Source organism: Canis lupus, chromosome 27, assembly GCF_048164855.1.
Source record: "Canis lupus baileyi chromosome 27, mCanLup2.hap1, whole genome shotgun sequence".
NCBI classification, from domain to species: domain Eukaryota; kingdom Metazoa; phylum Chordata; class Mammalia; order Carnivora; family Canidae; genus Canis; species Canis lupus.
In genome coordinates, this window is record NC_132864.1 from 23077418 (window position 1) to 23089831 (window position 12414).

Genomic DNA, 12414 nt, shown 5'->3' on the forward strand with positions numbered 1-12414 from the left:
CGAGCCCCCCCTCCCCCCGCCCCCGCCAGCCCTAGGGCTGGGACCAAGCTGGCGAGCAGGCGGCTGCCCCCCGCCCCGCCCCCAGGCGCCACCCCGGGCCCCGCCCCCGCTCTCCATAGTTACGGCGCTGCGGAGGCGGCGGCCATCTTGGCGGCGGAGCGATGAGCGGGTCAAACCCGAAGGCTGCGGCCGCGGGGTCGGCGGCTGGGCCCGGCGGGCTGGTGGCCCCCAAGGAGGAGAAGAAGAAGGCGGGCGGCGGCGTCCTGAACCGCCTCAAGGCGCGGCGGCAGGCGCCCCACCACGCGGCGGAGGACGGCATCGGGGCGGCCGTCACGGAGCAAGAGCTGCTGGCCCTGGACACCATCCGGCCCGAGCACGTCCTGCGCCTCAGCCGGGTCACCGAGAGTGAGTGCCGGCCGGGCCGCGCCCTGCCCTGGGCCCCTAACCGCCTTCAGCGGAGCCGGCCGCTCGCCGCCTGACCTGCCCGGGGGTCCACCCAGGCCTCCCTCGGCCGGCCAGGCCGCGTCGCCCGCCGCTCCCCGGGCAGCTCTGCGCCCCCCACCGTCGCCCAGACCTGGTTGGGAAGGGGTACTCCTTGAGCTGGACCGCGCTCCCCTGTGCCCGGCCATGCCAGGCTTCTGGGCGGGCCCCAGCTGGGCCTCCAGGCCGGGCCGCCCCCCGCAGCCGGATCCGTTTGGTTAGGGAGCCCCCCCAGCGTAACCGGACCCTCCTGTCCCTGGTTAAGTGGGACCGCTGCCCCCTCGCCCGGGAAGGCCCAAAGGTATCCGTGAAGCTCCTGCTCAGCCAGGCTCCTCAGCCGGCCCCTCCCAACCTCTGCAGTCTCTGCCCGCCGAGACCCCTACCTGCTTTTCTCTGTCTGCTTTCCCTGCACCCCGCCCCCTGACACCCCCTTCTCCCGCCTGCCTTGGCCCCCTTACTCCTTTGGTCCCAAGCCTTGCCCCTTTGTGTGCGGGGGGGGGGGGGGGGGGGAGGGAGGGGCTCCTTCCTCAAACATATTGCCGTGGCACTTCACGCAGATTTAAACTGCCACACTAGAAAACATGTTAATAAAGTTTCAGTTTATGTACACAGTTCAAAATGTGAATCCTGCCTTTGACATTTGTTCTAGTGAATTAATGTGTCAGGGTTTAAGAAACGCATTTCTTGTGTAAAATGCAACCACCCTACACCGTTTTGTTGATAATAAGGAGGGGTGGGAGGAAACACATTGCCCACCCCCTGTCCTGGCTCTCCTCCCTTTTTATGTTCTCTGCCAAGCCAAGCCCTGACTTGTCTTTTTCTCCTGCTGCTATTCCCCCCACACTACCCCCGTTTAGATCCTGCTTGCCCTACTCATCCCTGCTCTCCTCCAGCTTTCTAACCCTGTGGCACCAGCACTCCCTCCATGGATCTAAGGCTGCCACTTGTTACCTGCTGAATGGCTGTCAGCCTGGGGCTCTCTCAGGTGTACCTCGGGTAGCTGGTGGCAGCTGCAGTGATTTGGGGGTAGGAGTTTACACAATGGGCCTTGGTCCACCCTGTATGAAAAGGAATTCCCATCTCCTGATAGGTTTAACTTGATTCTGGGTATTTCGATGTCCCCACTTTCCATCACCGTTTGGGTTGGGCCTGTCCTTTGCATGCCTGAGTATATCTTTAGAAGATCTTGCTATTCAGTTTATTGAAATGCTGTGAAAACACTGCTTCTCTTCTGACCCCGTTTTCATTCGAGACTCTGAAGGTCCAGAAGTCCTCATCACCTGAACTTTCTAGCCTCCTGCTTTCTCCTGATACCAAGAGTGAATCAGGCCGTTTTAATGCCTGGCCCTAAGCAGCGTTCTCAGTGGGCACTCAGGTCGTGTGTAGGAACTTGGGATTGGTGCTCTTGCTCAAACTCATCCCAGCATCCTACTGGAGAAAGCCCCAGGTCAGAGCTTGGTGATCTCTGGATTTTGTTCAAGTCTGTTTCGTTCACCTAGTTACCTATTGAGTACCCTCTAAAGGTATAGAACCCATTCTCAGTCTTTTGAGGATTTACAAAGTAATCAGCAGCTCTCAAGTTTGCCATATTACTGGAGAGACAGCTTGTGAAAAACATGGAACAACTAACACAAGCAGCCAATGTAAGAAAAAGTGCTCAAGTGAGTTGTGGAGAAGATGCTGTTAGGAGTCATCGTAGAAAGAAATCAGGGAGGTTTTCTGTGATCAGTACTAGATTGACTAGCTGCTCAGGTTGTCATGGCTTCCACTTCCCTTTGGCCCAGTGCCCTCTCAGCAGTTCTGCCCTGTCACCTCTGCAGGTATGGCCTACTGCCTGATTTTGTTCAGTCCACAAACTAAGAATGATTTTTACATTTTTAAAAAAGTTGGGGAAAAAAAGAAATCCTGCCACACATGGTTATATGCAATTCATATTTCAGTGTCTGTAAATTGTCTTATTGAACTATAGCCATACTCATTTATTTACAGGTTGTCTGTGGCTGCTTTTGCTACAGTGACAGAGTTGAGCAGTTGTGACAGACCGTGTGGCCCCAACATCTAAATTATTTATGATGTGGCCCTTTACAGAAAACATTTGCTGATCTCTGCTGTACAATACTCATGGCTGGCAAACAAGCAATATATTAGCCTTTAGATCAGCATAAATGTTTTATTTTATTTTATTTATTTATATATATATTTTAATAATTTTTAAAAAGATTTTATTTATTTTTTCATGAGAAATACACACATACACAGAGGCAGAGACACAGGCAGAGAGAGAAGCAGGCTCCATGCAGGGAGCCTGATGTGGGACTTGATCCCGGGACTCCAGGATCACGCCCTGGGCTGAAGGCAGGCGCTAAACCACTGAGCCACCCAGGGATCCCCTATTTATTTATATTTTTAAAAGATTTTATTTATTTATTCATGAGAGATAGAGAGAGAGAGAGACAGAGACACAGGCAGAGGGAGAAGCAGGCTCCATGCAGGGAGCCCGACGTGGGACTTGATCCAGATCTCCAGGAACAGGCCCTGGGCTGAAGGCGGCACTAAACCGCTGAGCCACCAGGGCTGCCCAGCATAAATGTTTTAAAATGGATTTATAAAAAAAAAATTCTGTCCTGTTGTGACATCCAAGTTAATAGATCATGGAAGTTATATAGGCCATTTTGGGGGTATTTCCAAAGGAAGCCCCTTACATTATCCCTGTTTCTAAAAGTGTTATGATAATCTTTCATCCAAACCAAATCCATGCACTTTTTTTCTTTCTTCCATCCCCTTATTTGCTTCACACAACTTTTGCTTATAAGAGGAAGTTTTGGGGTCTCTTTTAAGTAAATCGTGTAAGAAAAAACCCCTGCATTTGCTTTAAAACTTCAGAAAGAAAGAACTGTTTTGGAGGATTGTTTAATAGCATCTGTGTGTGTGTCTCTCTCATTTTTCAGATTATTTATGTAAACCCGAAGATAACATCTACAGTATTGATTTCACTCGCTTCAAAATCCGAGACTTGGAGACAGGGACAGTGCTCTTTGAGATTGCCAAACCTTGTGTTTCAGGTAGGCCTCAGTATTGTAGCAGCCACTTGAGAAGATCTCTGAAGCTCATTTGTGTGTACCATCACATCCTGCGGCCCGGACTCCAGCATGTCCACTTTTGTACCTCCTGGAGCCTGGCAAGCCGGGTGTGCTGATCCAAAGCACGTTTGTTGAGCGTCTACCATATGTTGTTTGTACACATGTTTCTGTTGGCATCTGGTCATCTAATCCTCAACATTTCTGTGAGGAGCTTTACTCTCATTTTTCAGATGAGAAAACTGAAGCCCAGAATTTCCAGTTGACTTTCCTAAGGTCCTATGCTCCTTCTTATGTTGCCTCCACTCAGGAAAGGAAGCTTTAGAATTAAAGTAGAAGGATGAAAGCTCCCTTTTCTTCTCCCTCACTTCCCTTTAAACAGTGCCTCATATTTCCCTGTAAGTCCCAGTTTGGATTTTAATCTTTGCCATTTGCGGGATGAACAGAAAGCCCAGACCTATGAACTACTTAGGATTCCTTAAATTAGCTTTGAATAGGCGCTTCCGGTGCTTGTGATGCAGCCCCTGGGTGACTCACTACTGGGTAGGAGACCACAAGTGAGTCTTGGAGCTCAGCACCAGAGACAGAGCGCCCCCTGGCGTTAGTTGGTAGACTACCAGCACAGATGACTAGAGTATTCACCATGATCTTTATTAATAATTCTTTTTGCAAAGCTCTTCCCACCTGATTTGCTGCTCAGAAGGAACCTGTCAGGGCAGCCCGGGTGCCTCAGTGGTTTAGCGCCACCTTTGGCCTGGGGTGTGATCCTGGAGACCTGGGATCGAGTTCCGTGACGGGCTCCTTGCATGGAGCCTGCTTCTCCCTCTGCTTCTGTCTCTGTGTCTCTCATGACTAAATAAATAAAATCTTAAAAAATAAAAAGACGGAACCTGTAAATTTGATAAGGCAGGTATTAGTACCCCGGGTAGGTAAAAGTTTTCTGAGAAGGTCTCAGCTCAGGTTCATTGTACAGCCAAGACTGGAGCCCTGGTCTTCTCACCCCACCTGGTATCCTTTATGCTCTCATAATTTAGTGCTGCCAAGGCACCTAATGGCTCCAACTTGTGGGTACTTAGCTGGTATTGGGAGGATCAGGGCCAGATAGCCTCCTGGGTCTGTGGGATTCACATCCCTAAGCAACATGTCTCGGTACTTTGGGTGTTTCGAGGACCCCAGGGCTGCTTCAGATATGTGGGTTTGGATTAGGCTGGGCCTATAATAGTCATTTCAGTACAAAATTGAACTGTATCAAGAAGCTTGGCTGCAGATCTTGTAAAAGTACCTTGATGTACAACTTCTCCAGGCTTTACCTTTAAGGATTTGATTGGCTTAGAATATGCTCCACTGAATCAGCACCCTCCTGCAGCACTTGTTCTGCTGAATTTGAATCCTTGAGATTTGGTCTGATTCTCTCTGAATCACATTGTTGGAGTGAGGGCTCTAGAGTGGCTGGCTCTGAACCCCTGCTCAGTCTGGTTGCCCATATTATCTTGGGGTTGTCATAGGCAGAGAGGTTTGGGGCTAAAAGAGATGTAAGTTGCACCCACATTTAGCCTATATCTGGAGAAAATATTTTTGCTGGACACTGGATAGCTACTAGGAACTATCTCCTTTTTCACATTAGAGTGGTTCTCTGAATTATTTTACAAACTTCCACTCTCTGGGTTCAGGAATAGACTAGACTCGCCCTCATTCAGGTCCTGCACATTGGTCCATTGCCCATCTACCTCACTGTTTCCAGGTGGCCTGGAATAGGCATTACGGTACCCTAAAACAGTAGGAGTTTAAATTTTTTTTTTAAGATTTTATTTATTTATTCACGAGAGACACACAAAGAGAGGCAGAGACACAGGCAGGGGGAGAAGCAGGCTCCATGCAAGGAGCCGGATGTGGGACTTGATCCCGGGTCTCCAGGATCACATCCCAGGCTGAAGGCGGCGCTAAACTGCTGGGCCACTGGGGCTGCCCAGGAGTTTAAATAACAAGATTATTCTCAGGGGTTTGTCTTTGCTGCCTCAGAAATTTTTGCATTCTTTGAACTTGCCTTTTGACTAGTTTTCAACCTTTGTAGTCTCATTCTTTTGGTTGCTGGCTAATGCTGCAACCTCATCGCCAGGGGCCTAGTACCAGGCTTGTGTTTCAGGCTTCACTCTTAGGATATGCCCACACCCCTAGACCACATGAAAGGTAATTAACTTAGTGTTTGAGAATAAGCTTTGAGTCAGATGGACCTGGTTCAAATCTCTGCTCCCTCCGTTTACTATTTGGGGGACTTGGACATGTGACTTAACGTCTCTGAGCTTTTGCATCCTGATCTGTAACATGGAGATGATGATGACACCCTATAGGGTCGCTCTGAGGATTCTGGGAAGTGATTAGCCCAAAGCCTGGCATGTAGTGAGTGCGCAGTCAATATTGGCCATCCTGCCATGGGTGTTAGTACAGTTAATTGGTTGTACTGTTTGGACTGGTGGGGCCAAGACAGTACACTCAAGATTCTGTGTGTTCTTTCAGACCAAGAGGAGGAGGACGACGACGAAGGTGGAGATGTGGATATCAGTGCAGGACGTTTTGTCCGCTATCAATTCACACCAGCATTTCTCCGCCTCCGGACAGTCGGGGCCACGTGAGTACCAGTATTTCTAGAGAGGAGAACACTTGCTTGTCCACAAAGAATATTCTCCGTTGTGTTCTGGGTTGGCTTTAGAGGAGGGAGGAGGCAAAGTTGGGCTCACAGAGATTTGTTTTGCAGAGTGGAGTTCACGGTGGGAGACAAACCTGTGTCAAACTTCCGGATGATTGAGCGGCACTATTTCCGGGAACGCTTGCTGAAAAACTTTGACTTCGATTTTGGCTTCTGCATCCCCAGCAGTAGGAACACTTGTGAACATATCTATGAGTTTCCCCAGCTTTCTGAGGATGTCAGTATGTATCCCCTGACTTCTATACCATTCTAGATTTTTAGGGCTAGAAGGAACAAACCTTGGAGTCCATCTGGTCCAACACCCTCGTTTGGCAGAGGAGGGAGGTAGTGACAGGACACCACCTCTCTAGGCATTTGACTTCAGGCTTCTCATTTCCTAGTGCCACTGTCTAGGGTTTCAAACTCTGCCTGTATGAGAGCATTGAAGGTTTTAATAATGCAGGCCATCCGCTTTAAGCTGCGGGAAAGGGGGTGACTCAGGGAGATGAGGGGAGGCCCATGAAAATCCCTGGGCCTAGAGTTAGCTGGAGCTCCTCTCTGAGCCACTCTTAGGCTTTGTTTTCCACTGTGTTCTAGTCATTGGCTCCTGCCCAGCACTCCTTGTTCACCCACTACTTTCTTCTTAGAGGGAAAAGTGAAGCTGGGGGCTAACTAGAATCAGAGATCTTTCTCATTCTGTGCTGTTAGAATAGATCCACAGGAAATAGGGAGCCATCACATGGCTGGATGGAAGCCATGTCTTAGAAACAGTAATCCTATAGTTCTCTGGAGGAAAAACTGGGGAGGCACCTGAGGGAGAAGCAGGGGAAGAGATGGACTCATCGAGAGAAAGATCAGGCTTTATCAGTTCCTGTGACTCTGGTGGAACTCTCTGGGGTTAGCATTCTCTGTTAGTAATCAGGGAAAATGGCTCCAGAACAATGAGAATATGAGTGGGGATCCTGTGAACTGTGAATATGAGTGGGGGGAGTTTGGCTGAGTTGTAGAAAAGATCTACATATACTGATTGATATTCTCAGAATCCCAGGTATTTAAAACTGTTACATTCCGAAAACCAGAATATTCTCCACCCATGTTGACAGTGCTGTTTCCAGGTAATATGAGGATTGCTGATGTGGATTAGGCTATTTATGATAGCATCTGATCCTGTTTTGAGGTCTGCTCCCCCGCTGGGCCAGAATATATAGGTACTTGCAAGAAAAGATTATGTATAGTATTTCAAGTTCTTCCCCAAGGCAATAGAACTTTTCTTCTTGAAACTAAATAAGCTGGAAGAGTGTGGAGGTCAATATTCTGGATAAAACCAAATAACTTAGGTTCAAAGGACTTTAAATAATCCGTTTCATCTTTTGAGAACTGTGGTAAACAAGCATGTTGCCTCTAGAGGAACCAAAATAGCATGTGATCATTAACTCCAAATTGATCAGAGGTATTGACTGTTAATTATCTTTACTCTCTAGTATGGCTAAAGAGGTCTGGGCAATTGCTTGAACAAACAGAAGATTTAAATCTGGATCCCAAGACAAGCAGACCATTTTTGCTGGATCATTTGCGACTTAATACCCTGAGTCATCCATGGAAAAGTTTCCTTGCTCTTTCCCCCGCCACACACACTCATGCACACCTCTGGTTCTTTTGGTTGTCAGGGGTGCCCATGGAAAGTGGGCACAGGGAGGCACAGCTTTTGGAATTTGGACTGGAGTCTAGAAGTGGGGAACAGACCAGAAGTCCTGAAAAAACAGTGCGGTGGTCCACGTTGGCAAAGGCATAATCCTGTTTCCCTGGGGTTCTGAGTAAGCGTCCAGGCTGGAGATGCACAAGAAGTGCCATGTCAGTTGATTGCATCCTTATATTGAAGTGGGTATCGTGTTTAATTTGGGGGCCTCTGTAGTTCTCTCCAAGCCTGGCTGCCTCTGTTCTGACCTCATTGTCCTGACAGAGTATACTCATATGTTCTCGAATTACAGAGGGCATATATGTTTTTTTCCCACCTGGCCAGTGGGGCAGACTCACATAAGTCTTTGCTGTTTCTGTTTCTCTGACTTGCAGTTCGTCTGATGATTGAAAATCCCTATGAGACCCGTTCCGACAGCTTCTACTTTGTTGACAACAAGCTGATAATGCACAACAAGGCTGATTATGCCTATAATGGAGGCCAGTGACTGCTGCAGGCATGGACGGGGAGCTGCTTTGCTGTGGTCCAAGGCCCTGGCACATGGAGATGGTTGAACCTGTTGGTCAACACACATCTAGATCCTGGTTCTAGGAAGCCAAGGCTGGCGTGGTAGTTTCCTGTGCTCAAGAGAGGTGCCAAGCAGTGCTGTGTTTTCTTCCCCAGTATTTTTTCTTCCCTTTTCCCTGCCCTGTAGGTCACAGAGGTACTAGAGTAAAGTGAAGGATTAGGGTAAGGCTCCTGGAGTCCAGAGGAAAAAGAAAATTTATTTTCCTGTAGTCCTAGATGCCTGCTGGCTGTGCTGATGAGCCTGGGTCTCTGCAGGCACAGCCATGTCGGGCTGAGGAGGCTCTGGCCGGTCAGTTTGCAGGTCAGCTGCTTCTCCCTGGCTTCCTGGGCACTGTGAGAAACTGAAAGGTAGGCCTCTTCTAGGTGATTCCTCCTCTCACAGTGTTGTTCTCAGCATAGTCTGACCTCAGTTTGTGTGTAGTTCTAAAGCAACTGGAAAGTAAGGGGATGATGGAGGGGTGCCAAGGCGGGGAGGCACTGGGGGCCAGTAGGGCTGCATGTCATGGAGAGGCCAGCTTCTCTGCCTGACTTCCAGGATCCTCTGCCAGCCCTCCTGGGGATACAGCAAGGTTTCAGCCTGGCAGTGCCTTCCTGATCCCATTTTGGAGGAAAGATGAGCTTGCTCTGCTTGTCCTGACTCCTAACTTTTGAGTATCTCCTGAAATAGACTATCAGTTTTTGTGTTCTTGGAACAGTAGGCTCTCTTGAGGCCATAGCAGGCTTCGTATTTTGTGGGGGTTTTTTTTGTTTTTGTTTTTTTTTTTTTTCCTCTAGTCTTCTTTCAGGGATGTTTTATAAGATGTCAGTCGTGTACCCAGCATATGTGATGGTGGTTAGACTTCTGATAGTATTAAACAGGCTCCCGGGGCTAATCTGGCTCATGTTGGGGCCGGGTATAGTTACAAATCAGCAGCTACTTAAAGGAGGGATTGGATTTTCTCTACACAGGAGAGCCTGCAGGATTGGCTTTTGATGGGGATTTGCCTCTAAAACTCTTTGTAGATTTCTTATTTAGGAGGATTTTCCTGTCTGCCTTTCTCTGAAGTAGTTTCTGGAACCATCCTGGGGGGTCAGACCTGTTATGCATATTCTGATCCTTCATACTGCTAGTTGGAATGCTTTCAGTTGTTTGGAAAGGATGAATGAACTAGGCTGAGGTGGCTCTTGAAAGGTGTTTTCAGATAACCTTCCCTGCACATGCTTGGGGGCTACTTTCATCCTCAGGCTCTCACTGGATAGTCTGTCACTTCCTCAGCTCTGGCCGGTTGTTTAACTGGCCATGGCTGACCCTCTGATAGGACTGTTGCTGTGGCCAGGGTTTAGCACTGATCAAAAGGGAGCAGGAGGAAGGGCCCGGGTATGCGGGAATAGTCACTGTGAAGCATCATAGTAACTGAAGGAGAGCAGTCTCCCAAGATGCTTGGGACAAAGGCCCCACAGGGCCCAGGCTGGAAGGGCCAGCACTCTACCACAGAAGCCCCCTGCACCTTTGCTAATCAGTATTGCTCCCTGTTTGGACTCTAGAGTGTGAGCGGCCTTGAACCTTGGCCCAGTGCTCTGTGCCAGGCCAGAGTTTGGGCTCTGCCAGATGCTGGCAGCTTTCTCACTGGGAAAACTCTTCCTCCTCTGTGCTGGCACGGATGCAACCACTGAGGGAGGGAAGAGACCAGGCACCCTGCAGATGAGTTACTCATCACCAGACCAAGTGAATCTCAGAACTGGAGTCAACTACAAATCCAGGTGCCTTATGTGTGGCTCTGTCCCACATGCTGATGGGGAAAGCTGCATTGCCATCCTTCCCTCCTCATCTGTGGACAGACATCAGCACTGCCTCCTGACCCTCTGTTTCTCCTCGTGGCCCCTCTGGCATATTTGTGTGTGCAATATCAAGCCTCATAATCACTGTTTCTCTATGGGACAGCAGCATAACTGGGAGATTTTCAACTATTTGATATTATTATCTAGGATGTGGTTTCTGGAACTGTTGAGTTCTGCTCAATAGAGTGTGTCTTGGAATGTGTCCCAGGGCAGCCACATCTTATGGACTAGTGGGCTGTCTCTTCTAATATGCAGTGTTAGCCTTTGCTAGGTGGGAGGGTATAGGTGGCAGACATTTTGGCTTGAATAGTGCTGTATCCTCTTCCCCCTTAGCTTGCCTTAGTCTCATTGGAGACCATTTGAGGCCATGTGCTCAGTATGTGCCCAGGAGGACAGGGCTATGCTATCTGCTCCAGAAAGTCTGGTGTTCTGTACCTGGGAGTCTGGATTCTTGCATCTCTCTACTCAGGAAATCTTGAGAAGCATTATCACTCCGGGGTGTTAACCAGGGTGTATTTGGAATTCAAGCTTTTGTACCTGAACTGGGGAGAGAATTGGAAGGTCCTGCTTTCTCTGAAAGTAGCTGAAGCAATCAGAAGTTGAATCGGGAGGCCGTGTTATTAAGGAATCTGGACTGTTGATAGCAGTTGTCTTGACGGTGCTACAGTGGGAGGGAAAAAAATGACCTGCGCAGGAGAGCCCGCCTACTGTTCAGAGCCAGCATCTAAGTGGCAGCTCCTGGAGGGACACGAGCACATTCCAGCAGACTGGCAGGCCCACCAGTGCCACAGGGCCTGATGCCTGCGCCTCTTCCTCTCCTGTCCTTCTGCCTTGGAATCTCCAGGAAGAGCAGCTCTCTCTTCCTGTGTAGCCTTTGGGCTAAAGTGCCCTTCTTGCTTATCCAAAGAAGATAGATGCCTGTTGATTTCGTTCTGTCCAACAGAGCAAACAGAAGAAATAACCAGTAAAAGTAGTCATAGGCCACCCTCTCTGTAAGTGTTGGCTCAAAGATACCTTGCAGAGAAAGCAGTTTGCAGAGGCATGCAGAACTCCCTGAAGACACCTTCAGCCTTTGGGCCATCTGATTCTCAGATGGGGGCAGTGATTGAAGGGAAGTTGGGGCTAACCATGGACTGGCGATTCTTGAAATGGCAGTGACCGGGAATCGTTGACCTGGTTTTTCCAGGTGAAGTGGATTTCATTTCTGGAGTGGATTCACTAGGCTGTGTGTAATGGGCAAGTTGGGCGAGTCTTGCCTTAGTGTGTGTCCTGCCACCCCCAGTAGGCTCCCAGAGTATTTTTTTTTTTCCCTCTGTCAAGTCACTTTCTTTTGGTGGCTGTTGTCACCATGATAGCCGTGAGGTTTGGGGACTGGAGACAGTTTGTCCCCAGAACCACAGCATAGAGTCCTTGCCAGGACACGAGGATTTCTGATACAGAGGTGCTGGTGTACCTAGTGCAAGAGCCTGATCGTCAATTCATTTCCTCACATTCCACGTTACAGAATATCTTCACCACAAGAAGGGTGTGGTGGAGGCGAATTTACCCCTTGTTTTAAAAAGGATCATGTAAAGTCATTGAAGTTGTGAAAGTCTATTTTTTCCCCTGTAAATCTATTTTTCACAGAATATAAGAAACGTCAGTGACCTGATTTGTTCTTCCAAAGTCCTCTTTCCCTTTCACCTAAGATCCTCATTCCAGTTTGTATTGTCTTTGTGTCCAAAGTAAACTAGGTGACTTATTTGTATAAAATGTTATTTTGCCACAAGAGACAGTAATAAAAGATTTTTCACAGTACATGTGTCCCCTCTTGTCCCTGGACTGGGCCCCGTGGGTTGCTGGGGGGAGCCAGGGGTGGGGTAGGGGTGGGCTCCAAGTTTCTTTTCTTTTTTTTTTTTTTTTCATTCACTCATTCATGAGAGACACACTGAGTCAGAGACACAGGCAGAAGAAGAAGTATGCCCCATGGGGAGCCTGATTTGGGACTCGATCCCAGGACCCCGGGATGACGCCGTGAGCCGAAGGCAGACCCCTGAGCCACCCAGGCGTCCTGGCTCTGAGTTTCTTTACCTTTCTCTAGATAATGAGTATAG

At 48.8% G+C, this 12414-nt stretch overlaps 1 protein-coding gene across 2 annotated transcripts; it reads left to right on the forward strand.

The window, feature by feature from the left end:
* The first annotated feature begins 128 nt into the window (after window positions 1-128).
* On the forward strand, window positions 129-12118 carry UNC119B (unc-119 lipid binding chaperone B). 2 transcript variants are annotated; one of them, XM_072802822.1, is made up of 5 exons: window positions 131-405; window positions 3429-3542; window positions 6072-6183; window positions 6310-6482; window positions 8311-12118. In XM_072802822.1, exons 1-5 carry the CDS (start codon window positions 162-164, stop codon window positions 8421-8423), a joined length of 756 nt encoding a protein of 251 aa, XP_072658923.1. In that variant the 5' UTR covers window positions 131-161; the 3' UTR covers window positions 8424-12118. The 2 variants fall into 2 exon arrangements, with proteins under 2 accessions (XP_072658924.1, XP_072658923.1); XM_072802823.1 differs by lacking the exon at window positions 3429-3542 and having other exon boundaries at window positions 129-405.
* Window positions 12119-12414: the final 296 nt, after the last annotated feature.

Bases quoted from the DNA above. Each gene is read 5' to 3' on its own strand.
- UNC119B (XM_072802822.1), top strand. From the start codon at position 162: ATGAGCGGGTCAAACCCGAAGGCTGCGGCCGCGGGGTCGGCGGCTGGG. The intron at 406-3,428 runs GTGAGTGCCGGC...CTCATTTTTCAG, and splicing joins CCTCAGCCGGGTCACCGAGA to ATTATTTATGTAAACCCGAA. The intron at 3,543-6,071 runs GTAGGCCTCAGT...GTGTTCTTTCAG, and splicing joins TGCCAAACCTTGTGTTTCAG to ACCAAGAGGAGGAGGACGAC.